This window comes from Eretmochelys imbricata, chromosome 9 (genome assembly GCF_965152235.1).
Source record: "Eretmochelys imbricata isolate rEreImb1 chromosome 9, rEreImb1.hap1, whole genome shotgun sequence".
Taxonomy (NCBI): domain Eukaryota; kingdom Metazoa; phylum Chordata; order Testudines; family Cheloniidae; genus Eretmochelys; species Eretmochelys imbricata.
Genome location: NC_135580.1, coordinates 21894019 through 21920398, shown reverse-complemented (window position 1 = coordinate 21920398; position 26380 = coordinate 21894019). Strand labels below are relative to the sequence as shown.

Below are 26380 nucleotides of genomic sequence, written 5' to 3'. Positions count from 1 at the left end.
ATTAAGATCTGAACTCATTTAGGTGATTTTGAAAAATCCCAATGTAATGATACAGAAAAGAGGCAGTCAATGAAGATGCCTCAAAAGGGAAAGATATGGCAACCATGCTGAACCTGCAACACTAAACCAGGGAGGCACACCATCCAATGAATAGGGTACTAGTCTTCAAGTCAGGAAACCTGGGTTCTACTTGCAGTTCTGCTACCAACATGGTGTGAGATTAGGCAAGTCATTCTATACCTCAGTTTCTCCATCTGTAAAACTATAAGGACACTAGCCTTCCCTTACTTTGTAAAGCATTTTAGAGCTACTTGTGAAAAGGACTGTATGAAAACTCACAAGTGAACTGTGTTTTTTGGGGAAGATTTAGGTATGCAATTGAAAGTAAAAAGATAATATAGGTGGAACATAATTACTTAAGATGCAATTCTGCTCAATATTAGCAAAACATCTGATGGAATTACATAGTTAATATACACCGGATCCTCGCTAGAACGTGCATCTATATAGCGCAAATTCACATAACACGCAGTTGCGGTCATGGATCCCAAATGTAATTAGTTTAATTGCAATTCATTTTAACGCGGTCCCCGCATTAATGCGGTACCACGCATCAATCCCAAACCCTGCGTTCTAGTGAGGGTCCAGTGTACTGTATGATTTGCATAATGCATGAAAGTAATCAACTCTCTTATGTCGGTTCTGAAGCCATAACTTCCTCTGAAATGTCCCTCATTTCAAGCATCACTCATTTTAGTCCTGAACCTATTTATGTTCTATACAAATTGTGTCTTCTCACTTATTATTGCATATTATTTTTATTAGATATAAAGAAACAGGAAAGTGAAGTTGCAGAAAGCTATTTACAGTCTTAAATTCCCTACATGAATAACAGTTCCTATTCTTCTCTTTGGGTCTGTCTCTCATATTGCATCCTATATTTGGGCCTTTGGCAGGTTGAGAGGTATGTCTGAAACACATTAAAGGGTTAAAAGGGTATGGAAGTAACAGTTTATATGAACATTTTGTTAAACTAACTATTTTTTGCCTGCTTGTGTACACAAATGCTTTTTAACTTCTTCACTACAATTCGAGTTTATACAAAAAGACACACACCAAATAATGCAATGCTGTTTTAAAGGTTTAACGTTTATTTCCCCAAGACAGCCTAGCCTGCACTCTACTTAGATAAATTTCACAAGCTAGTTTTCTGCTGCTTCTAGTTTTAAACTTTAACCATGTTTCTGATGACAAGGAATGCTGTAAAAATACTCTAGTCCAACAAAGAGTTATGATCACAAAATAATCTTTATCCATTCTACAGTGTTTCAGAATTGCCAGTTAATTTTAAAACACAAGGTAGATATAGATGCTAATGGTGACTAATCCGGTATGTTTTATTATAGCAAACTGTTGTTCATGCAACACTTGTGCTCAAAGGGGAAGGCACAGCATTTCCTACAATGAGCCACCTTATAAAGAGTTCTCCTTTTTGTATAAATTTGTAATGTCACCTTTAATTTAGTGTGCAGAACCTCAAAACTGAGGCATTACTCCAATTATAAAAACACTTGCATGTTTTTTATGCAAGTTTTAAAAATACAAAGTTTTCTCTCTAAAGTGGCTCAAAATAGATTGTTCATGGCTGCCTACATCTAAGATAAAAAGAGTCTAAAACAATTGGACAGATTAGGCATATTATTAAAGGTATTCAAACCAGGAATTGGATTTGTACATCTATTCACACCTCTTCTTCGGTCTTTATTCAGCAGTACATATGCACCAAATTTCATTTTTAGAAGTTTCCATATCATTTTCATAGAAAACAAAGTTTGAAAACAAGTAACATTGAACAGCACGGTATTCTACCACAAAAGAAACATTTGGTTACAGGACTCAACAAAATCTAAAAATGAGCTATGCTGTAGATTACCACATGCAAAGAGATCATTATGTTATCTTTGAAAATGAAAAGGATGATGAATTTATTACCACATTTTACTGTCTTCTACTATTATGGCAACTTATGTACTGCAACACAGTCTATTTGGAGAGAAATGTATGTTTTTTCATGCAAAAATCTACATAAATTTGTTTTGATGATATGGAAAGCTTTTCATAACATCAAACATTCATCTGGTGCAAATGCACAGGGAAGCCTTCCTGAAAATTCTGACTTTACAAGCAACTAATAATAAGCCATACAGGAAAGAAATTAAAAATAACTAAAAGAAACAGGGAAAAAATAAAATAAAACAGGCTGCAGGAGTAAACCAGAGTCTGCTGCTAAACCGGTCTTTATTTGTGTGTCCAGTGTAAGTTAACACTTATGAACTCATTTTGATAATTTACTAGGTTTATTATCAGCCCCCTGAAGGCGAATCAAGCTTGCATGCGTTCACATACAGCATCACAACCATACTCTCGTACACACGCCACTCCAGGACTAGGAGTCTGCTTCATGAGTGAAGAGCCCCAGGTTTGAAACATGAGCCTGGCTCCACAGCTGAGTCCAGACATTCATTCAGTGTTGTCCATTCACACGGTGCTTCATAGCAAGGCCTGGGCTCATTCTCCTTGGACTTATATGGGCATCCTATTCTCTTTTATGCTTACAAAGCTTGATGATAATAGTACTGCATTTTCCCCCCCAATTGCTCTAGTAAGTCATTGTTCCTTCTCAGGCACTGAAGATCTTTGACCTGTAGCCCTTTTTCTTTGAACAATCTAAATAAGCATTCAGTGAAGTTTTTCATTACATTTTGCCACTCATTCTCACTCGCACCCACTCGCCATCTTGACTTCATTTGGGCTTTTCTGTGATTCCAAATGAAATCTTCACATTTTCTTTCCCGATTTAATGCAGCAGCGGATCCCATGAGCCAAGATTGATGGGTCAAACCATTTTTTATTCAGTGCTGCATTGTACCTAACCACCAAAATATCACTCTAAAACTGGAACCCTTCTGCTGGTACATTGGCAGATGAATTGAAACCAAATGTTCCACCTTGTATTGCCTCTGGAACAAGGCTAGGATCTTCATCAATCTATTAAAAAAAAACAAAAAAGTACTTTGAATGGGTACAGAGAGGACAAATACTAGTTGAAACAAGTTTTACATCACAGAACGATTCTAACGCTTATAAGACTAGATGAGTTTTTTAAACAATAGATAAAGCTAAACTATAGATGCTGATGTAGCCTACTTGTAGTAGTCTGACGCCATATGGCTCACAATCAGCAATACTATATTTACATACCTTTCACCCTGAATCACCCCGAAGCACTTTATGAATTCAAATATGAATTACAAACTGAATGACAGAGAGGGTGTAGCAACACTATTCGGACAAGAAAAGAAGAATCAAAATTGAGAGGGCAGCCCGGATAGATAGACGTGCTAGTTCTGCTTCAGTTAGCACACTAAAAATGGTAGTGTGGACACACAGACAGCGGCACATATTTGAATACTTCTAAAATGAGACCACCACCAGACTATTCTCAAGATGACTGAACTACCCAGCAATGCCTTTGGTATTTTTGAAGTTCTAATGCTGTTTTAGTATGTGTGTGTGTGTAAGTTAGTATTACTTTGGCTGTCCAAATGAATCTGGATTAAACAGTGTTCATGTACTGGTTTTTGTTATATGAGGTGAGTATCAGACATTTCGTATACTCTACTCTCTAATTCTAGCCTGTGATTTCACTTTTTAAATGGCTGCTGAATAAAGTTAAACAGGGATTTTTGAAGTTATAGAGCCTGCTAATTTGGTGCTACCAATTTTGTTTTTCTTGATGTCAATATTAATGTCTTTCTTTTTAGTCTATTTTATTGATAAAGACAGAAAAGATTATAATTTTAGTAAGATGTTTTGTTTTAGAGCATGAATCATTTATTTGTATCACGTGAGAGAATACTGCAGCTTTGGGAGGATGTTCTTTGGTAGCAAAATAATAAAAATGCACAACTTGACACTATGTTACTCAGAGACAACCACAAATAATGCTATAACGCTCACACAGATTTAAGAACTGTTGTAATTATTTCCTTAACCATGTTTGTAAGAAAAGATTAAATATGATTGAAAGCAGAATAGATTACACTGCTACTAGATACTTACATCATCTGAAGAGAAGAACTGATCAATGATCTCATAAGCCAGTTTGTAGATGTCTTCATTTTCATGATTTTGTAGCTGTTCAATTTTCTCCAGCCCTTTAAGAGATGGAATTAAATTAAGCATTAAAATACAGTAGAATTAGAATCTCATTTATCTGACCCTCTGTTAGGCTCTCCACATTAACTGATCAGGACTCCAGGGCCAGAAGTGGGCAATCTCTCTTGTGGCCAGTAGATGCTGCTGCAGCAACACACTTTCCCATTCTCCGGATTTTTGATGATCAGATCTGGTCCTGGTCCCAATTAGATTGGATAAACGGGATTCTGCTGTATTATATTTGACAGCCAAGCACAACCTGCTCCATACACATCATGATAATACAAGTTCTAAGTTAATGGTTCTTATGTGCTATACTGTGATATTGTGAATTATCAAGTACTTTTTTTTATTATTTAAAAATATCATGGGAAAAGTCTGCAAAATGATTTGGGTTCAACAGATCGTACTCAAACTTCACTTTGTTCATCTTAGCTACAAAGGCACCTCAAATACCAGTGCGAATAAGGAAATCTTAAAATGAGAGTCACTGGGATGAACTGGACATAATATTTTCCAATTACATTTCATGAAATTAATCTACATGGAAGATAATCAGCTCTGTAGTATGCACCCTGCTTTATTGGGAATCCTGAAAGGACAATTGGCTTTAAGGTATAAATACATAGAAGTCACAGGAAACAGTCAAAAGGATTTTGTGTGCTCTGGTATCAAGATAAAATTAAGGTTTCTTTTAATACTTTTAAGCAGATAGTTGAATCATACTCTTTAGTGCTTTGAAATATTCATGATGAAAGTCAGTAAATCCATAACAAAACCAAATTCCAAAGTTAAGTATGAGAGTCATGGTGGGTGAGGTAATACCTTTTATTGGACCAATTGCCGTTCACGAGAAAAGCTTCTGAGCTCCACAGAGCTCTTCTTCAGGACCTATTCACGTGCCTAATCCTACAGTTAAGGATCCTTGTATGTCACAGATTCCATGACTTTCTGTGACCTCTGCAGCGGCTGGTGTGCCAGGCCCAGAGGCTGCCTGAGCCGTTCAGGCAGCCCTTGGGCCAGGCACACCAGCTGCTGCTGGGGCAGTCTCACACCCCCAGCAGCAAGAGTTTGGGTGTGGGGGTACTCAGGGCTGGAGTGCAGGGCACTGCTTACCCAGGACGGGCTCCCCGGAAGGGCTGCAGGAACTCCCTTCCCACAGCTCCTAGCTCCATGTGCTGCCTCTGCCGGCAGGCACCACCCCTGTAGCTCCCATTGGCAGCGGTTCCCAGCCCCAGCCCCGCCAACCCTCCCCCCGAGCATCTGTGGCACCCCCCTGTGCACCTGCGGTACCCCCAAGGGCCCCCCTATCCCCCAAGTTTTAGTCAGGGGTATACAGTAAAAGTCATGGACAGGTCACGGGCCGTTAATTTTTGTTTACTGCCTGTGACTTTTACTAAAATTGCCTGTGACTAAAACGTAGCCTTAATTATAGTGAGCATGTGCAGCCAGATAAGTTAACAGGACTGCTAGACCTCAACATTTTAGACCAGCTAGATGGCTTAAGGGGATACGTAGTAATAGTTATTCAAATCTGACCAACTCAGCCAACCTCAATTCAAACCCCACCTTGAGCAGAAATTGGGAAAAGGTTGGCTGGCATATTTTTGTTTATTTTGAAGGAATGTAATCAAAGTATTTTTATTAAAAAATTAGACATGTGAACAGTTGCCTGCAGGAGCAGGGCATTTTAGGGGATGGTGCAATGGGGAGTGGAAGAGTCAGGGTTTTGGGACTGCATCAAGGGGCCAGGGATAAATGGTGATAGGGGACATTAGAGGAGTTGGGGGATCAGGTGAAGGACCCATGAGGATAAGTGGCAGGGAGCTGGGGGAGAATAGGGACAGGACCCCACATTCACCCCTTCAGTGTACACGTGCATAGGGAGAGGGGCTCAGATCCCCCAGATCCTTATCCCACCATGTGTGCCAGGATCTGGGGCCTCTTGTCCATCTAGGGGGTCTGAGACAGTCTCCCTGACCCACCTGGTGAGCTGGAACGCCCAGGCCTCTCTGGAGGTATCTGGGCTCTGCTCCCTGCCTCTCTTTATGTGCACCAGGATCTGGGGGATTCCTGCCCATCTATGGGTGTCTGACCCCCCCCATGTGCCCCAGCTTCTGGAGGGAGCTTATCTTTCGGGGGTGGGATCTGAGCCCCTCTCCCTTCCACCATGTGAGCTGGGATCTTGGGGAGGGGGGGTACCTGCCAAATTATGGGGGTCTAACCGCACACCTTCTGTGAGCCGGGTTCTGGAACAGAGCTTGCCTTATTTGAGGGTCAAGCCCCACTCCCTACCACCACCCCACCTGAGCTAGTATCTGGGGAAGCTCTGCCCTCTGTACGGGGAGTTTAGAACAGGTATGTTTGAAGCATGTACCAAGAACACACTACTGACACTCGTGTGAGGAAACGAGAATGGGCATGCTTGACCCATATCAAAAACTCTCCCGGACAGTGAAGGGGAGATGAGAACACCCGCTGACATGAATGGAGCAGTTCACACTTCTCATTTTTCAGACTATATTCATCTCCTTCAGCAAGGTGGATAAACAAATCAATGATTTAAAAAAAAAATAATGAATTTTTTTGACAAAATGCTTTTTGAGGAAAAAAACCTATCTAAAGATAGTTTTAATTAAGATACATTATAGCTCAGATCTCATAATGGAATAAGGATTATAAATTCTAATTCTATAGTAGGATACAATATATTCATGTAATGTTTAAGAAAAGTTTTGTAAATGAGTTCCAACAGTTCATGGATTAGGGACCCAATCTTACGGTGTTCCAGGGGCTTCTGTATAGATTATTTAGGTTAATCTTTCTATATACCCAATGGGACTCAGTCTAGAAGATATGATCAGAGATGATTAGTTTTGCAGTTCTCAAACAGTGGACTTGTGTCTCCAAAGATAACAGCAAACATTTTTTAAAATAAATAAATAAATAAATAAAATAGAGGTGAGAAATAACACACCTCAACTCTACTGTCCCTCTGCAAATTTGTGTACACAGAGTCAATCCCTTATCTCTCTGTAAAAGTGAAAAGTTACAGAAAGTTCAATGAATGGAAGATTGTTGGGGGTGGAATAGATCTCGACAAGGAGAAGTCGTCTGGAGATAAATGTGAGAAGGGAGGGACAGGCAGTAGAAACAAAAGTGGAACTGTTTGAGCAGCGTATTCCAGAAGTCTTGAGGTCTTTCTGAGTGTAGCCTTCATTGATTTGAGATCTACCATACCATTCTCTCACTAGAAGAGAAAACCTATAATGGCAGCAGGCCGTAAAAGAGATCCAGTTTGGGAATATTTTAATGAAGTTCCTCTACCTGTGGGTAAGACAGGCATGTGTGCAAAATGCAAACAGGGCAACAAAGAAATGCAAGGCCTGGTTGCCTGAGTGAAACATTATAAGAAGTGTTCCTTCTCAGGAGGAAGCTTCGTTGAAGATGATGAAAGGAACATATCTGAACATTCAGGATCTTCAGGTTGGTAAACTTTCTTATTTCATACTTCTTTCTTAAGGACTGCCTGTCTTCCTTCTGACCTACTCTAGAATTCTCATGCTTGAGGAAAAAATATAGTACTCACTCTATGGTACTACCATTTTAGATGCAGTTGTGATAAAAAATAAATAGCTGAAATGGGCAGATCTTCCTTTTACACCTTCACCTTTAAAGTAGTGCTGAGTGTCAGTGAATGCAATGAGTAATACTAAATGAGCAGTATGGTAATAATAATTAAATAACTGCATTGACTTATTTTGTTTAGGAGAATCCATCCTCAACATATAGGGTTCTGAAGACTATCCACCTTCAAGATCACCATCATTTTTCTATAGTTTCAGAGTTATCTGCCAATGATAGTGTTTCAGTTATGTATGTCACCTAGCCACAGTATATCACCTGTAGCAAAAACAAAAAAAATCTCCATCATCCAGAAACAACCATAGATAAGATTGTGATGAGAACCAGCACATTACAAAAAGAGGTAATTGACGAAACATTGCCCGGTTTGTTTATGAAACAAACTCTCCTTTCCGTATGATTGAGAACCCACACTTCATGAACATGGTTCAGTCATTAAGACCAGAATATAGTCCACACAACAGAGCAGATGTCGCAGGCAAATTGCTGGATAAAATGTATGAAAGAGAAATTGAGCAGTGTGCAAAAGGTCTAAAGGGTGAAATTGTTAACCTGAGTCTTGATGGGTGGAGCAATGTCCACAATGATCCTGTTGTATGTGTTTGTGTGACAACAGAAGGGAGTGTCTTCCTTACAGAAACAATTGATACATCAGGAAATGCACACAGAGCAGAATACTTACAAGTAGTAGCAGTAAAAGCTATAATAAATTGAAAAAAAATTCAAATGTGTAGTACGCAGCTTGGTCACAGACAATGCTGTAAATGTATCCAAGATAGGAAGAAATTTAGAAGAGAGTCCAAAGCTAATAACACACAGTTGCAGTGTTTATTTGATGCACCTCCTAGCCAAAGACTTCAGTGTTCCAGAAATAAAGGCTAATGTTGTTGAAATTGCAAAATACTTCCGTAACAACCGCTTTGCAGCAGCTGCTCTAAAAAAAGTGGGAGGAACCAAGCTAACTCTCCCACAAGATGTGCGATGGAACTCAGTAGTGGACTGTTTTGAGCACTATATCAAGAACTGGCCTAATCTGATGACAGTTTATGAAACAAAATAGTGAAAAAATAGATGGCATTGTCACAGCCAAAGTTCTCATCATTGGGCTTAAGAGAAATGTTGAACACATGCTGAGTACCCTGAAGCCTATTTCTGTAGCCTTGAACAAAATGCAGGCCAAATAGCTGTTTTATTGCTGACGCTGCTGAAATTTGGAAGGAACTGAGTGAGAGCTTAAAAAGAGAAATACGAAATGATAGAGTTACATTACAAGCATTAAGAAAAACAAACAGGACCAGCACTATCTCCAGCTCGTTTTCTTGCAAATATTCTCAATACTCGGTACCAGGGTCAAACCTTAATTGTTGAAGAAGAGGAGTTGGCTCATCCAGCAATCATCCCTCCATAATGCCAACTACAATAAACTTCAGAGCTAAGGGTGAACCATTCAAGAAATATATGTTTGCTGATGATGTTTTAAAGAAAGACACACCAGTAAACTGGTGGAAGTCACTTAAGCACTTAGATTCAGAGACTATTGAAGTGATAATCTCACTTTTAACAGCAGTAGCTTCTTCTGCCAGTGTAGAAAGAATATATTTTCTTCCTTTGGACTAATTCATTCCAAACTGAGAAATCGTTTGGGACCTGAAAAAGCAGGAAAGCTTGTTTTTCTTTTCCAGATTATGAAAAAACAGAAAAATGTAGGTGAAGACGACTAAGTTAGCTGCAGAAGCCAATATCTTAAGTTTCTCATGTTGACCTGGCTGACATAGTTGATTTAAATTTTTTTTTTTAATATTTCATTTAACTATTTTAGTTAAAAACAATTTTAACAAAAAAACTCCCCATTTTAAAAAACTTGAACGTTTAACTAAATTCAAAAATTCATATCCTTGTTTTGTTAAATTATCATATGTTTGCTGTCGAAGAAAAAAATCCAGAATACATAATGTTGTTTTAGTTAAATAAAATAATTTAAAAATCTGTCTGGTGATGTTCTCATCCAAATACAACATGGCAAAAAAATCCTCCACATATTAATGATTAACATGTTGAATTGGAGATAGTTCACCTCCTAATGACTTCATAAATATCTGCTTCAATTACCTTTGGTAAATGAAATAACCAAGCATTCATCTTCTGATATAGCTGTAAAACTAATCTGAAAAGTTTTCAAAATAAATCACTTTAAAAATGTATAGTGTGTACCTTCTAAAACTGAAACCTACATCTATCTCTGAGTTGTGAAGAATATGTATTAAGGTTATAACAACCAACAAGAATGCACTTTTATGTAGAAATCCATGATTAAAATCGAGTCTTCCTGACTAGTGATTTAAATGATTCAAAGCAATTTGATTTAAATCAAATCCACCCTGCCTTCAGGTGTTCTCATTCAGATGAGACCATCACATTGAGATGAATGGGCCACTTCACACCTCTGTGTGTTCTATGCTGCAGATGGATGTGTAGAGCTCTGTGTTAAACCTAGAGAGACTATGGGAGTAGGGGAGGGAAACGTATGGGGAAACTCAGACTAGCCAAGGATCAGTAGTCCACTTGGCACTTGTAGTTAGCATGTAGAACACAAGGACTTATGCTAACAAGTTTTCTTTCTGTAACCCCACCCGCAGAAATTAAATGACAAAAAAAAGTAGGCCATGTCTACATTACCACTTATGTTGGCAAAAACTTATGCCACTCAGGGGTGTGGGGAGTGCTCGTTTTGGAGATACATCTTTCCTACAATACCATATGGAGAAGAGCTTTCACTTACCTGGCTAAGTATTTCTAGTCAAGAGATTTCTGGTATTCAGAAGCACATTTTGGACTTTTTCAAAAGGCTCCAGCCATGAAGCAGCCACACTGCTAGATGGAGAGCTTGGGAAGGAGCAGATGTCCATGGTCCCCTGGGATTAAGTCTAGATCTAATGGGAGAGTTAGAGGAGTTGTCAAGTATCAATGTTGACAAGGCGATGCAGTGCTATAAGAATGAGGTGAGCACGGTCTTGTTTTATTTTGAATACTATTCTGGGCAGTAAAGGAACTGAAGGGAAGGTGCATGGAAGGAAATGCTTCCAGGATAGGAGAAAGGGATCTGTCAGTGAGCCTTGGCTGAGCCCTCTCCAGGAACAGAGCTGAGAGCATTTTCTGTTGGTTCTTGTCGCAAACAGATCCACTTGGGGAGTTCCCCCCAGATGGAAGATGGACTTAGTTATCTCTGGACGTAATGACTGGTTAAGTTGATTGGAGAAGGATCTGCTCAGCTGATCTGCTACCATGTTCTCTTTCCCCGAAAGGTAAGCTGCTCTCTTGGATCTAAAATAGGCCCGAAACCCCCTTTTGCTTTGGGGATCAGGAAATGGAGGGAATAGAAGTCTTGTCCCGAGGGACAATGGAACTTCCTCTGTGGACCCTGCCTGAAGAAGACACTGGACCTCCTGCTGAAGGGCAATCTCGTGAGAGAGTGATTCCTGAAGAGGGACAGGGGAAGGGTAGAAATAAACTGGATGGTACACCCCCGTTCTACCACGCTTAAGACCCACCAATCTGACATTATGCGAGCCCATGCACTTAGGAAGTGAGGTAAGGGATTGGTAAATAAAAGATGGGGAACAGACAGAACTAAGGTAGCTAGTACACTGTCCTTGAATATCCCATCAAAATGCCTATTTGGAAGAGGTGACTAGATGGGATGAGCCTCTCTCATCCGAGATGGTGGCTGGTCCATAAGTTGTGGTGGGGAGGCTGCCTGGAACCAGTCTTGGTACCAGGGGATGGTGCTCTCTGTTCTGGTGTCTCTGGTGCACGCTTCATGACTGTGTCCAAGAATGTTGAGGGGAGGACCTGGCTGGAGGGGAAGGCTCCACAGTGCCAGAATGGCCATTGATATAAGCCTGGACCCAGTGCTGGGGTTGCTGGATAGCCCACGGTCCCAACATCTCTGATAGGAGATGTAGTGTCCTGGACAAGATAGAGAGGACTTCACTTCTGTGTCCAAAGAGTCAAATGCCTGAGGCAAAGTAGTGGTCGATGCAGATGGGACTGATGAGAGACAGTCTGAGCCCGGTGATAGCAGTACTGCAAAAATCATAGGAGGCTCTCTTCTCAACAAGACAGGCTTCAACAGAGGTTTGAGTAATGGTATCACAGGATCTAGATGTGGTGAGGTATAAGTTGCAGGCACAGGCACTGGCTGCGAGCCTTCTGCTGTCGACAATATCAGTACTAAGAGGCTAAGCAAGTCTTCTGCAACTGCATGTGCTGCCAGGGTGATTGGGACTGGCACCGGCTGTTGGGTCTGCAAGTGTCCTTCAAGGAATGGCCTTAACAAACATGGCACAGAGTCCGGAGGCAGTGAGACCCCCTTGGGAGGTGACGAGCTTTCCAGGGATGGCCTCTCTCTCAAACGCCTTTGTGGAGCGTCTGCCTCGGTCATGCTTCAGTGCCAAGCAGAAGAGCAAGGGGTGGAACCTGAGAAAGGTCTGAAGTTTTTTTTTTGGTACAGGGGAATGGGACTGAGGAACTGCAGACATCTGTTGGGGTGCTCCATACTGAAGATGAAGTACTTGGGGCACTTTACTCCTGTGACCCTTTCTGATGGGGGTTGAAGTGCTGCTTCCATAAGCAAGAACTTAAGCCATGCCTCCCTATCTCTTTTTGAGTGGGGTTTGAAACTTTTACAGATGAAATATGTGTGACTGATGTGGGATTCTCCTAAGCTTTCAGGCAGGACAGATGCAGGTAGCTGACTGGAACAGGATTTGCAGAAGTCTTGCAGGACTTAAACCTCAGTGAGCAAGGTATCATTCCAGTACCAGCAGTGAAAGAGGACAAAGGGTCAAAAGAGACCAAAAATGGAAACCTAGCTGTTCAATCATCAACAATTGACTAAAAAAAAAAAAAACTTACTATACCTAACTATATACAAAGAAGAACGAGAGAAGTACTTGAATTAACCAAGTCTGCATTTGCACCAGTCATCACTGGTGATAAGATGGAACTGGATGGGGAAAGCTCTGCTCTTTTATACCAGCACACAACGGCATGCGGCAGAGGGCACTCAAGCCACCCCAATGGATACTACTGAGGGGAAAAAGAACACACCTATAATGGATATGATGTGCAATTACTCAAAGAGCCCAAACGTCACAAAGCCCGAAAAAAAGAGTTAAGGTTATGTGGGAGCGTACCTTAACTATCCCTCTTAAAGTGATGCCCCAAAACACCCATAACACATTTGCACCCTGCCTTTTCACTCTATAGGAAAGGAACTACCCTGCCCTATAGTAAAATACTTAGCTTATACTCCTGACAGAGTCTTGTGAAATTTAACAACCACTTTATACTTAGTCACAGGATACATCTAAATCTATACTTGTCCTTACCCATCAGTAAACCCACAGACTGCTCTCATAACCCACCTGACTGCTGATAATCCCTGTGTCAAGATTCTCCCCACCCCCTAGCGCCTTGCTACTAAATGGTACATCTACAAAGTAATTGATCACCCGTGGCTGGCCTGAGTCGCTGGTGCAGGGCTGTAAAATTTCTGTGTAGTTGTTTGGGCTTAGCCTGGAGCCTGAGCCCTTGGACTCAAGTGGGGAGGGTCCCTGAGCCCAAACATCTACACTGCAATTTTTAGCCCTGCAGCTCAAGCCTGAGTCAGCTGACCTGGGCCAGCTGCAACCATGTCTCAGGTCTTTTATTCCAGGGTAGATGTACCCTAAGACAACCTATCACAATTTTGAAATAAAATGATATAGCTAGCTCCTCAGGGTTCACATTCTGCCCTTTCCGTTACTCATACACAAGGTGAGTGCAAACTCTGATCTCCTCATATGACAATCACAGCTCTGTGAGGCTCTCAAACTAATCTAACTCGTCAGCTCGAACACACCCTTTCCAACCTGTCCCACCTATTGCCTCCACAGTAAACCAGTCAGTCAACACAGCTACAACTCACAAACTGAATGCAGCTGCAGAGAGTATGCAGATAAATCCCAGTGGCTATTCCCAGCTCTAGGGGACCAGAGTCAAGGTTACATGAACATGTATCATAACTCCATATTTACTGGTTTCCTGAAGTTTGCTGAACTAAATGTTCTGCAAGGACATGAACTCCCACTGGGCAGCTTAACTCTGCCTTAGCAAAATTTTTTTGCCATTTTATCTACTGAGTGGCAAAAGGCAGTTTCTCCCTCTTGTGGCTATCATATCTCCATAGTATTCTATATATATATATATATATATATATATATATATATATATATATATATATATATATATATATATATATGCTTGTCTCCCCATGGAATTGTTCCTGATTAGCTGCATGTGTGTATACTTACTCCAGAATACATTTGTTCCGGTTTAGTTTAATCCACTTTAACATGTGTAGACAAGTCCTTAATGGCAGAATTATGTCAGATATAAAGAAAAAGCCTGAGATGTGTCCTACTAATCATACTTATCAAACAAGTAGTACATTAAGATAAAAGTAGCAGAGAGTTTTATGCTGCCTTACAAAAGATTCATAATTAAATCACTCGATTGAAACTGAGAATCTGGTTTAATTACCAACTCTGCCACAGACTTCCTGTGTGACTTTTGGCAAGTCACTCTGTGCCTCAGTTCTCTAACTGTAAAAGTTTCCCAGAGATTTGGGGAAAATAAAAACTGATTAAAGTTTGAGGTGCTCAGATACTATGGTGATTACCTAGACAATTAGACTGTACTACCGCTGTGTAGAATATATCTAATATGTATCTATCTATCCATCCAGCAGATAGAGGCACAGCTAAATGTATCAAGAAGTTCTAAGAGTTTATTTTAAACATAATATATAGTTACTCAAATACCTCTCACTTTAGAATGTTCCCTCCTGAACTTCATCTATTCATACTATACATCCATGGACTTTGCATTTCTTATTTTAAGGAGCACCACTCTCTGATCTCAGTGAAGTTACCTGCAACGTAGGAGTTTTCCACAGAACTTGTAGTGGTAACTAAATTAAAACATTTAATACTAAAATGGTTTATTTTTCTCAAAGAGAGCTCCAACTAGATGGTAGCTGTTTAAGTGTTTAACAATTTAAAAAAATAAAAACATGCCTGAAAGCCATTAACAAAATTACCACTTAATATTTTGTTTTAAAATTTACCTGGGCATAATTTGACCAAGTCTGATTCAGTTTACAGCCTATGAGGTAAAGGTACCCTCCATGTACTAATTTGTGAAATATATATTTCTAGTTAGGTCATATACACTACATATATTCAATTTAAGGTTTCTTCAAATAGAAAAGTTTGTTAAAATATCTCAAATCACTAAGTGAACCTTATACTGAGATTTGATACAAACAGTTAAACAAAAAATAAGACAAAGATGCAATAAACGGCAAAGTCCACGAGTATATTTGTGGTTAATGTTCAAACCATTAGTTATAATAATAACAGTAACACCAACTAGTTATTCAAAAATCATACCTCCACACTCTTCTATAAGATTGGCTATGGTCTCCGCTTCATCTTCAGCCATTTTTAATATATTACTTAGTCCATCCAGCACTACTTGTACAACTTGAGCATCTTTTACTGTTAACAAGTTGCAAAAGGGAGGAATTACATTTTGTTGAATTAGATATGCCACCTAGGAAAGAAAACATACATAAAGTTAAAATGTAACAATAAATAGTGTGTGAGGTAAAAAGATGCAAGAAAAGGAAGGGAAGCTACTGGCACCACAAAAAAAATATTTTTGATAGACAGAAGAGACAAGAAGGAAAGACTACATGAAATAAGAAAAAAGTTTATTCAAAGTATGCACTCAACAGTATAAGGAAGTTGCTTACCTTATAGTACTATAGGTACTATACTATAAGTTTGGGCTGTCAAGCGATTAAAAAAATCAATCATGATTAATCTCGCTGTTTAAACAATAATAAAATACTGTTTATTTAAATATTTTTGGATGTTTTCTGCATTTTCAAATATATTGATTTCAATTACAACAGAATACAAAGTGTACAGTGCTCACTTTATTTTTATTACAAATATTTGCACTGTAAAAATGATAAAGGAAATAGTATTTTTCAATTCCCCCATTGCAAGTACTGTAGTGCAACTTCGATCATGAAAGTTGAACTTACAAATGTAGCATTATGTACAAAAATAACTGCATGCAAAAATAAAAATGTAACACTGTAGAGCCTACAAGTCCACTCAGTCCTACTTCTTGCTCAGACAAAAAAGTGTGTTCATATTTGTGGGAGATAATGCTGCCTGCTTCTTGTTTATGTCATGTGAAAGTCTGAACAGGCACTCATGTGGCACTGCTGTAGCTGGCGTCGCAAGATATTTACTTGCCAGATGCGCTAAAGATTCATATGTCCCTTCATGCTTCAACCACCATCCCAGAGAACGTGTCCATGCTGATGACAGATTCTGCTCGATAACAATCCAAAGCAATATGGACTGATGCATGTTCATTTTCATCATCTGAGTCAGATGCTACCAGCACAGGGGTGGGCAAACTATGGGCGGTGGGCCGGATTTGGCCCCTCAGGGCTTTGCATCTGGCCTGCGGGATTGCCACGCTGCAGGCCCCACGCTGCTTGGGAAGTGGCTGGCACCATGTCCCTGCGGCCCCTGGGGAGGAGAGGCAGAGGACTCCGCATGCTGTCCTTGACTGTGGGTACCTCCCCCGAAGCTCCCATTGGCCAGGAATGGGGCCAATAGAAACTTCAGGGGAGGTACCCACAGGCAAGGGCAGCACGGAGCTCTCTGCTCCCCTGGGGCTGCAGGGATGTGGTGCCGGCCGCTTACCAGAGCGGCACGGGGCTGGGAGGGAGCCTGCCTTGTCCCCAGTGTGTGCCACTGCCACCCTGTAGCCACCCCAGGTAAGTGGCGCCGGTCTAGAGCCCACACCCCTCCTGCGCCCCAACCCCCTGCCCTGAGCCCCCTGCCGCACCCCGCCTGAGCCCTCTGCCGCACCCCGCACCCCTCCTACGCCCCAACCCCCTGCCCTGAGCCCCCTCCTGCACTCCGCACCCCTCCCTGCACCACTGTCCTGAGCCCCCTCCCGCACTCCACACCCCTCCCTGCACCACTGCCCTGAGCCCCCTCCTGCACTGTGCATCCCTTCCTGCACCCCAATCCCCCTTCCCTGAGCCCCCTCGTATGATCCGCACTCCTCCTGTTCCCCAACCCCTTGCCCTGAGCCCCCTTCCTGCACACCGCACCCCCTCCCACACCCCGCACTCCCTGTCCCAGCCCTACATTCATGGCCCTGCATGCAATTTCCCCACCCCGATATGGCCCTCGGGCCAAAAAGTTTGCCCACTCCTGCACCAGCAGATGGTTGATTTTCTTTTTTCTGTAATTTCTGCATCGGAGAGTTGTTCTTTTAAGACTTCTGAAAGCATGCTCCATACCTTGTCCCGCTCAGATTTTGGAAGGCACTTCAGATTCTTAAACCTTGGGTCAAGTGCTGCAGCTATCTTTAGAAATCTCACATTGGTACCTTCTTTGTGTTTTGTCAAATCTGCTGTGAAAGTGTTCTTAAAACGAAAAATATGTGCTGGGTCATCATCTGAGATTGCTATAACATGAAATATATGGCAGAATGTGGGTAAAACAGAGCAGGAGACATACAATTCTCCCCCAAGAAGTTCAGTCACAAATTTAATTAATGCACTACTTTTTGAACAAGTGTCATCAGCATAGAAGCATGTCCTCTGGAATGGTGGCCGAAGTATGAAGGGGCATACAAATGTTTTGCATATCTGGCATGTAAATACCTTGCAACGCCAGCTACAAAATTGCCATGTGAATGCCTGTTCTCACTTACAGGTGACACTGTAAATAAGAAGCAGGCAGCATTATCTTCCATAAATATAAACATACCTGTTTGTCTTAGTGACTGACTGAACAAGAAGTAGGACTGAGTGGACTTATAGGCTCTAAAGCTTTATATTGTTTTATTTTTGAGTGCAGTTATGTAACAAAAATATATATTTGTAAGTTGTACTTTCATGATAAAGAAAATGCACTACAGAACTTGTATGAGGTGAACTGAAAAATACTATTGCTTTTATCATTTTCACAGTGCAAATATTTGTAATAAAAATCATAATATAAAGTGAGCACTGTACACTTTCTATTCTATGTTGTGATTGAAATCAATATATTTGAAAAAGTAGAAAATATCCAAAAACATTTAAATAAATAGTATTTTATTATTGTTTAATCGTGCGATTAATCGCAATTAATTTTTTTAATCGCTTGACAGCCCTACCTTATAGTATAGTACCTACAGTACTATAAGGTAGGCAACTGTCTTATACTGTTCAGTATATACTTTGAATAAACTTTTTTCTTATTTCATGTAGTCTTTCCTTCTTGTCTCTTCTGTCTATTAAATATAAATATTTGTTTAACAGTGCAATTAAAGCTGCGATTAATTTTTTTAATCACGATTAATTTTTTTAAGTTAATCGTGTGAGTTAACTGCAATTAAATCGACAGCCCTACTATAAGGTACTACAGAACTGGAGGTTCTTTGAGACGTGTGGTCCCTATCTGTATTCCACTGTGGGTGCAAATATGCTCCACGTGCCCCAAGTCGGAGCATTTTGAAAGCAGTGTCTGTTGTCCGCATGTGTGCATGGGCTCACCTCATGCTTCTGACAGAGGAGATAAAAGGGCAGCATGGACTCGCTGCCTCTCCAGTTCCTTCTTTACCATGAATCAGAGAAGATCTGAAGCAGAGGGGAAGTAGGGTAGGTAGTGGAATACAGATAGGGACCATACATCTCAAAGAACCTCCAGCTACTATAAGGTAAACAACTTTCTCTCCTTCCAGTGCTGGTCCTATGTGTATTCTACAGTGGATGATTGACAAGCAATACTCAAACAGTAGGAGGATGCAAGGGTGTAGACAGCAGAGCTGAATGAAAGACTGCTTGTATCAAGGCAGTGTCTCACAAATGTGTGGATGGAACTCCATGTAGCTGCCTTGCAGATGTCAAGTAGAAATACCTCTTGAAGCAATGCCATAGACATCGCTTGTACTCTTGTAGAACGAGCTCTTACCCCAAGAGGAGGTGGAAGATTAGATAACTAATCGAGCAAATGACAGCCCGAAGTCCATTTTGAGATTCTCTGATAAGATACCACCTGACCCCTGACTGTTTCCATCATGGTGACGAAGTCCAGGAGACTTTCTAATTGGTTTTGTTCTATGCAGGTAAAAGGCTAAAGCTAGCCAAACAGTGAGGAAATGGAGTCTCCTTTCTTCTGAGAATGTGTGAGGTTTTGGGAAGAATGCAGGTAAATGATAACTGGTTCTGGTGAAACTCAGACTACTTTGGAAGTGAATTTAAGGTGGAAACATTGTCCTTATGGAATATAGCATAAGGAAAATCTGCCATCAGAGTTCCAAGTTCACCAACGCTCCTGGCTGAGGTGATGGCTACCAGGAATGTGACTTTCATGGATAGGGGAGACAGAGCAAGAAGCTAATTGTTGAAAATGAGGCTTAGTGAGTATTGACAGAACAAGTTTCAAGTCCCATTGAGGAGGTGGTGTTTTTGGTTTTTGTTTTAATAGGCAGAAAGATTCTGATTTGCCCTTTACAGAATCTACTAGTCATTGGGGCATGAAGACTCAGTAGCCCTGTGAAGGTGGATGATATGCACTGATTGCTGCCAATTGGATCCATAAGGAGCTGATGGACAAATCTGTTGTGTTTCAGGAAAGAGCACAGCCCAGACTGAGAGGAAAATATGCAGCTTCTGAGGAGTAGGTGTCTGATGTACTCAAATAGCTAAGTAGAAGCATTTTTCTAAGTAACATTTTCTAATGGAATCCTTCCTACTATTAGAAAAGATATTCTTTATAGCTTCAGAACATGATTGCTCTAAGAATGATGCCCATCCAAAAAACAGGCTCTGAGATGAAGCAGACATGGGTTGGTATGATTGATTTTGCCATTCCTTTGGGTCAGGAGATCAGGAAAAAGTAGGAATAACTATTGGTACCAGTGATGACATGTGTAGGAGGTTAGGGAACCAAAGCTGTCTGGGCTAGTTGGAGGCAATGAGAATAACCCATGCCATGTCTTGCCAAATACTGCACAAAACTCGAGGCAGGAATGGTAGTGGAGGGTTGACATAGTTCAGGTGGTCTGACCAAAAGCTTCACAAGCCCTTTGAACTGTTCGTAGTTCTAGAATATCTATGTGCCTCCTGGACTCTTCAGATGTCCAGGTGCCTTTTGCTGTATGGTTGTTCATATGGGCTCCCCAACCCAACAGAGATAAATTGGTAATGATCATCCTGTCCAGCGTGGAGGCGAGGAAGGGAGCGCTGATGAACACCTGATGGCGATTCTTCCCCTTAACAGGGACAATATTACTTTGGCAACCGTCACTACGGTGCTCATGTCAGTTTGGTGAGAATACAAGTTGAAGTCATGCTTGTAAGTAACAAAGACGAAGGACTGCAAATGGTGTGACATAAAAGTATGAGCCCATATAGCCTAGGAAAGAGAGCTCTGGACTGGTACTCTGGGGTTGTTTTCATAGCCTGAAGCCTGTCCTTCAGCAGGTAAGCTCTTGCCAGGACTGAATTTAAGGACGCCCTCATGAAGTCTCTGTAGAGGTGAGAATGGATTTCTCGGTGTTTGCACTGACCCCCAAAAAGGAGAGGAGTCATTGTCAAAGTTGATGCATAGGCCTCTTGGTGTGACATGGTGACAGGGGACAGTCACTGAGGTAAGCGAAAACAGTGAAACCATGGCATCTGATATAGGCTGCTACAACAGAACACAGCTTGGTAAAGATACTGGAGGTGGTAGCAATGCTGAAATCTGTATTGAATGTGGTTTGAATCCACCATGAATCCGAGAATGCGTCTGGGAGTGGAGTGGATGTCCACATGAAAGTAAGAGTCTTTCATGTCAAGAACTGTAAACCACATGTCCTTTTCCAGGAATGGAAATCATAGATGACAACATCATCATTCAAAACTTGAGTTCGTAAATAAAGTGGGTGAAATTATGAAGGTCAAGAATGGGTCTCCAAAGCTGCCTTCCTACGTTCTATGAACCATGTCAAGTAAAAATCATTCCCTTGGTACCGAAGAGGAACCCACTCTATTGTTCCTTGCTGTATGAGAAATTCTACTTCTTGTTTGAGAATATTCTCATTAGAGTGCCCCCCCCGCCCCCGAGAGGATGGGGAAGGGGTTTTTTGAGGGGGCAGGGACAAACTGTTGTATAACTGGAATGAATGATGTTCAGCACCCATTTATCTGTTATTGCACTCCAGGTGTTGAAAAAGTGTGCTAGATGACCCTCAAATGGTGTATGGAAGTCAGTTTTTGGACTTAGTGGTTGCCGCTTTCAAGCTCCCATCAAAAATAACAATTTAAGCTGAGGGCTAGGACTGGGATGAGGAATCTGTTGCAGAAGCTGCAGAGAAATGAGTCTTTTGAACCTCTGTCTTCTCTGGTGGAAGTACTACTAAGCCATCTGTCTAAGCTAGTCTGTCAGTAGAATTTTCTCTTTGGGGCAGGTAGATATATTTTCAGGGAGCTGAGGGTGGCCCCGGAGCCCTTTAAAATCCATAAGGACTCATCTGTCTTCTGATTAAACAGATGTGACTCAACTGTGTGCTAGACCCCAAAGTATGGAGCCACAACTCTACGCATTATGATGGCAATAGTAGTTGCCCTGGAAGCTATATCAGCTGCATCTATTGCTGATTGGAGAGTGGGCCTGGAAACTATTTTGTCTTCTATGAGAGCCTGGAAACAAGTGCAGACCTGATGTGGGAGACTATCAGTAAATTCCATGAATCTGAATAGATCAGAAGTCATTCTTAGCCATTAGCGCTGGGTAGATGGATATCCTGAACCAGAGACTACAAGAAAAGACCTTCTTTCCCAATAAGTCAAGACGCTTGCCCTCCTTGTCAGTCAGGATAGACTGGGGGTGTTGATGCCTACATCTCTCCATGGTGGCCTGGATGACTAAAAAGTTAGGAGCAGTGTGACAAAACAGAAATTTTGCCCCTTTGGCTGGAACATAGTACAGTTTCTCTGCCCTCCTGGGGTAGGGGCACAGGTATCTGGAATATGCCAGACTACTCCAGTTGGCTAACAGAAATACTATTTAACTGGAGCCAGGGGTCTGAAGGATGTCCAGGAGCTTGTGTTGAGGATCTTGAACCTACTCATGAGGAATCTGTAGCTCCCCTCCACTTCTGCAAAGAAATTCCTGGAACTCCTGATAGTCACAGGAGGGGGGGTGGGGGTATGGAAACATTGGAATCACTGCCTCATCTGGAGACAAAGATGGCAATCTCCTCAGTTTCAGTGGAACCACTGGATCCAGTGAATACTCCTCAGTAGGATATGGAGGCAGCTTCAGTTGGCCTCTTAGAGGGGTGGGAAGGGGTGACTCCCTAGCACACCGGACTGACGCTGTGGGATGGTACTGGTCCCACAGCTCCCAGTACGGCCAACATGATAGGTCAAATAGGGGCTGCAGAGGTCCCCATGGCATGGGGTACCGATGGTTCTGAGACAGGCAATGAGATGGAGGGTGGTCCCAAGGTATTCCAGGTTTTCTGACTGGAACATTGTATCTTGGAGGAAGGAATAAAGATTCATTGGGCAGTTTGGAATCTCCCAATGAGAAGAAAGTTGATTCCCATTCAAAAAGTTATACCAACAGAGTTGTTGGATAGAAATCATAGCCTGAAGATGGAATGGGAGACAGACTCATCCCAAAGGCCAGCTCCCTAGGGGAGTTATAACCTCTCTCAAGAGGGAGGAAACTGATGGATCGGGAGACTCCAGGTCTGCAAGAGCAAAGATGTCCTTAGGAGGAGTGTAAGTCTCAGCAATTCCTGGAGTGAGCGGGGTCCTGTCTGCACAAACTGCCAGAGCTGCAGCAAAGACTGTCTGTGCCACAGCTGTTGAAGACAAAGATGGTACCACAGGTAACCAGTGCTCTGTGTTCGGTTTTCATCAGTTCTGGCAGATCCCTGGGTTTGTGTCTGGGGGTACCAGAGGCATTGCCGGATCACAGTCCAGAGCCGATGGAGCCCTAGACTCATGGGCTTTCTTGTCATGTCTCAGACTTAGGATGTCTGAAGTTCTCTTCGGCTGAGCTTACAGACTTGCACAGTTTAGTCAAGTCTGAATCCAACTTCTTTAAAGTGGATTTGGAGAAAGACAGTCTCATGATTATGAGAATGCTCCCTGCTCTTCCTTTGGCAGGGTCTTATTGGATTTGTTGGGGGTAGACTCCCTTGCTCATGAGTCAGACCTCGTAGCAGGAAGCATCACTGTTCGGGGTGGAGGGTCCCTGGCCTGGGTCCAATTGTGGCCTTCTGGACTCTTCTATTGGCTTAAGGCCAGGTTCCCACCCTTTCTCGGTATGGCCGGGGAGCATACAGCAGACAGTGGGCTTGCCATGAGGCAGTACAAGCAGCACTAGTGGTTGTCGCTGACTGAGAAGGATCACAGGCAGGGAGACAAATTTTGAAGCCTAGAGTCCTGGGCATAGTCCAGTACCCTAACGGGACTAACGCTAAAATTATCAGACAAAAATTTTATAACTCTAGAACTATAAAAACTATTTACAGGCATCTAAATATATTCACAGAAAGGAGAAAGCTGAAACTTCAGACGCCGAAGGTTCTGACCCAAATATGTGGCAGTGGGAAGGAACTGGAGAGGCGCTTGGTCTGCCCCCCTCCCCCCATCCCTTATCTCCTTGGTCAGAAGCAGGAGGTGAACCAGGGCACATGTGGGGACCAACGGACACTGCTTTCAAAATTCTCCAGCTCTGGGAGCATGCGTACTCACATAGAGACAAGCACTTGAAAGAAATGTTCTAGAAACCAGTGCTTTTAGAAGTTCAGTGTACAACATTTTTAAAAAAAACATAAAAAAATAAATATGAATTTTTATGCTGCATAAAGTAAAATGCTATTAAATTTCGATTACACAATGAAAGGCATTGATTGTTGCATTTTGATAGACTCCAAACATCAAAAAAAAAAGTTTGAACCTTATCTTTTTGAAGCAGGACATAAACTTAATCTATATTTTGTGTCCAGATATTATGGCAATTTGGAGACTGCTTCCCACCTAATTTACCTGGTATGCTCTGTTGGCACAGTAATTTCAGTGACAGAAGTTGGACCATTAGAAAAAAAAGCCATCCCTGAATGGTTTTCACACTTATTTTTTGTACTCTTTGTTCCCAGCAAGAGTAAAGGTACCTACAGCTCAAGAATATTAATGGAGACTGAGTGCAATTATTCAGATAAATATTAAGGTGTACTGCAGTACAATGCAACTAATTTTAATCCCTCAAAATTAGTCACCACTGATACTCCTATTCTTAGGTCAGGCCAAAAATGGAAACCTGAGCATGCTCTTACATCTGTTTCCCTTAATCACCGTAAATCAATGAAAGGAGGAGTCTGAGGAGACTCTTTATTTTGGCAGGTAATTTAAATTACTGAATCTCCCACTTGTAACATGTCAAATACACTCAAAGAGGGAAAAAGGTAAGAAGTAAACTAATTTTGGAGAAAGATTTAACTTACTTGATCTTTTCTTCCACTGATTGTTAAGTTGCTTATAGCCCAAGCAGCTTCTTTCTGAGTACCAAAATCACCCTAAAATACAATAATAGTTGGCTGTACATTATTTGGAATTACAGAAAAATAGCACTGGAAGGGACCTTGAGAAGTCATCTAGCCCATCCCCCCAGGCCAAGCCAGGATCCCAAATATACCTAGACTATAACTGACAGGTGTTTGTCTAACCTGTTCTTAAAAACCTCCAATGGTAGGGATGCCACAGTGTACCTTCCGGGTTGTGTCCCCATTAGTTTAGGTTGAGGTTAAAATAAAAGAAAGGCAGAAAAATCTTGTAAAATGCTAGGATCTAGTGAGGGAGAGGAAGGAGTTTGTTTTCCCCAATACTACCTTCATTCTTCTACCTCCTATCCAACCCACCATAGCTATGTGCCACTGTCCTACTTGCACAGCCTTCAGTTACAAGACAGGGGAAAACACTTTAGACCCAGAGCAGAGAACTTCAGAAGCGATGGGAAGAAGAAAGAAGTAATTGTAGTATTATCCCCTTCCATCCTATACCAGCAGCCTGTAACAGACATAGCAATGAAGAGACATTGCACTGTGTTAATTTTGATATGCCATATCGTTTTAGAAGCTGTGAGTCAGCATTTGATCTCAGTGAGCTTTTAGCCTACTCAGTCTGTTTATTAATTTCACCCCCCAAAAAACTATATTTAATAGAAAATTATGCTTCCTTTATGGAATTCTGTTCTCAGGATGTATAACATATTGGTAGTAACTAAGCTACAAATCTGTGCTCGTAAGTCTACATGCTACTAGTAAGAGACTCATGATGATCTTGTCACTCCTTATTCCTCCCACTTGTGATTTTGTCCTCCTGTGCTGTAACCTCCTATTCTCTCCGTTAACCAGGAGGTTAATCCCCTTAGTCTTCTGTCACCGGGAGACTAAAAATAAATAAGGAAAAAATAAAATAAAAAACAGACTAAGCAAGATAAAAACTGACCCTGCACTTGGTATTCCACACACATACCCAACCATCATATTTAAACCTTAGTACAACAGTAGCAAGCCTCTTCTCTCCAGCAATTAGAGACTGATATGGTGATGGGAAGTGAAAGCATCCTGGAATGTCTGCTAACAGCTACTATGATTTTCCCCCACCAAAGATAGAGGAATGAACATATATGTGGAATTCCATACCTATAGCAGGGAGAGCTGCTAGCAGACAACTACCACAAATATATAGTTATTTCTATTATAGATATCTACTTTTGTTAAATTACAGTGGTAAAGATTTAAAATGGGACATCATCTGTTCTGTGGCCTCCTGCTCCAGGCCGTGATTAATTTAGGATTACTCTGCTGGAAGTAGGTAAGTATGGCAACCTAAGCAACTGGGTTTGCAAATGTCCTCACTGAAGAATTCCTTATAATGTTTCCAAGTAAAGAAAAAAGGCAAAAGAAAATTTTCAAGATTAAACAGAATGCTTGAAAAGTATTCTACTAAAAATTATTACACTGATTCTTGACTCTCATGAAGTCTGCTGAAATCCTCAGACATATGAGTATAGGCTCATTCCCACCTCTTCTTTCTACAAGGAAGTGTAGAATTTTGCCACAATAACTTCTGAATGGCTATAGTTATTTTATTAAAAATGAATGTAATGAGATTTAGAGTAGTAAGAAGATATTTCTCAAAAGGTCATTTCCCTAAACTACTTTTCCTCTATGGATTAGACAAGCATTGACATATGAAGGGAAATTTAGACTTGCATTAACTAAAGTATTACGCTTTAATTAGTGATATAGGCAAATTTGCTTTTTACTCTTAGCTCAAACCAATTAAAACAGAAAACAGATTTAAGTCTAGGTAATCATCAGAAAT

General features: G+C 41.3%; 1 protein-coding gene across 1 annotated transcript in view; it reads right to left on the bottom strand.

Moving 5' to 3' along the window:
- Nucleotides 1-1128: 1128 nt before the first annotated feature.
- KPNA4 (karyopherin subunit alpha 4) overlaps nt 1129-26380 on the bottom strand; it is a 59936-nt gene continuing 34684 nt past the window's right edge. Inside the window, exons 14-17 of the mRNA XM_077825814.1 lie at nt 24496-24567; nt 15357-15519; nt 4123-4217; nt 1129-3048 (exon numbers count right to left, since the gene is read on the bottom strand). Of these exons, the coding sequence (XP_077681940.1) occupies nt 2950-3048; nt 4123-4217; nt 15357-15519; nt 24496-24567 (429 nt within the window). The 3' untranslated portion in view covers nt 1129-2949. The remainder of the gene's footprint in view (nt 3049-4122; nt 4218-15356; nt 15520-24495; nt 24568-26380) is intronic.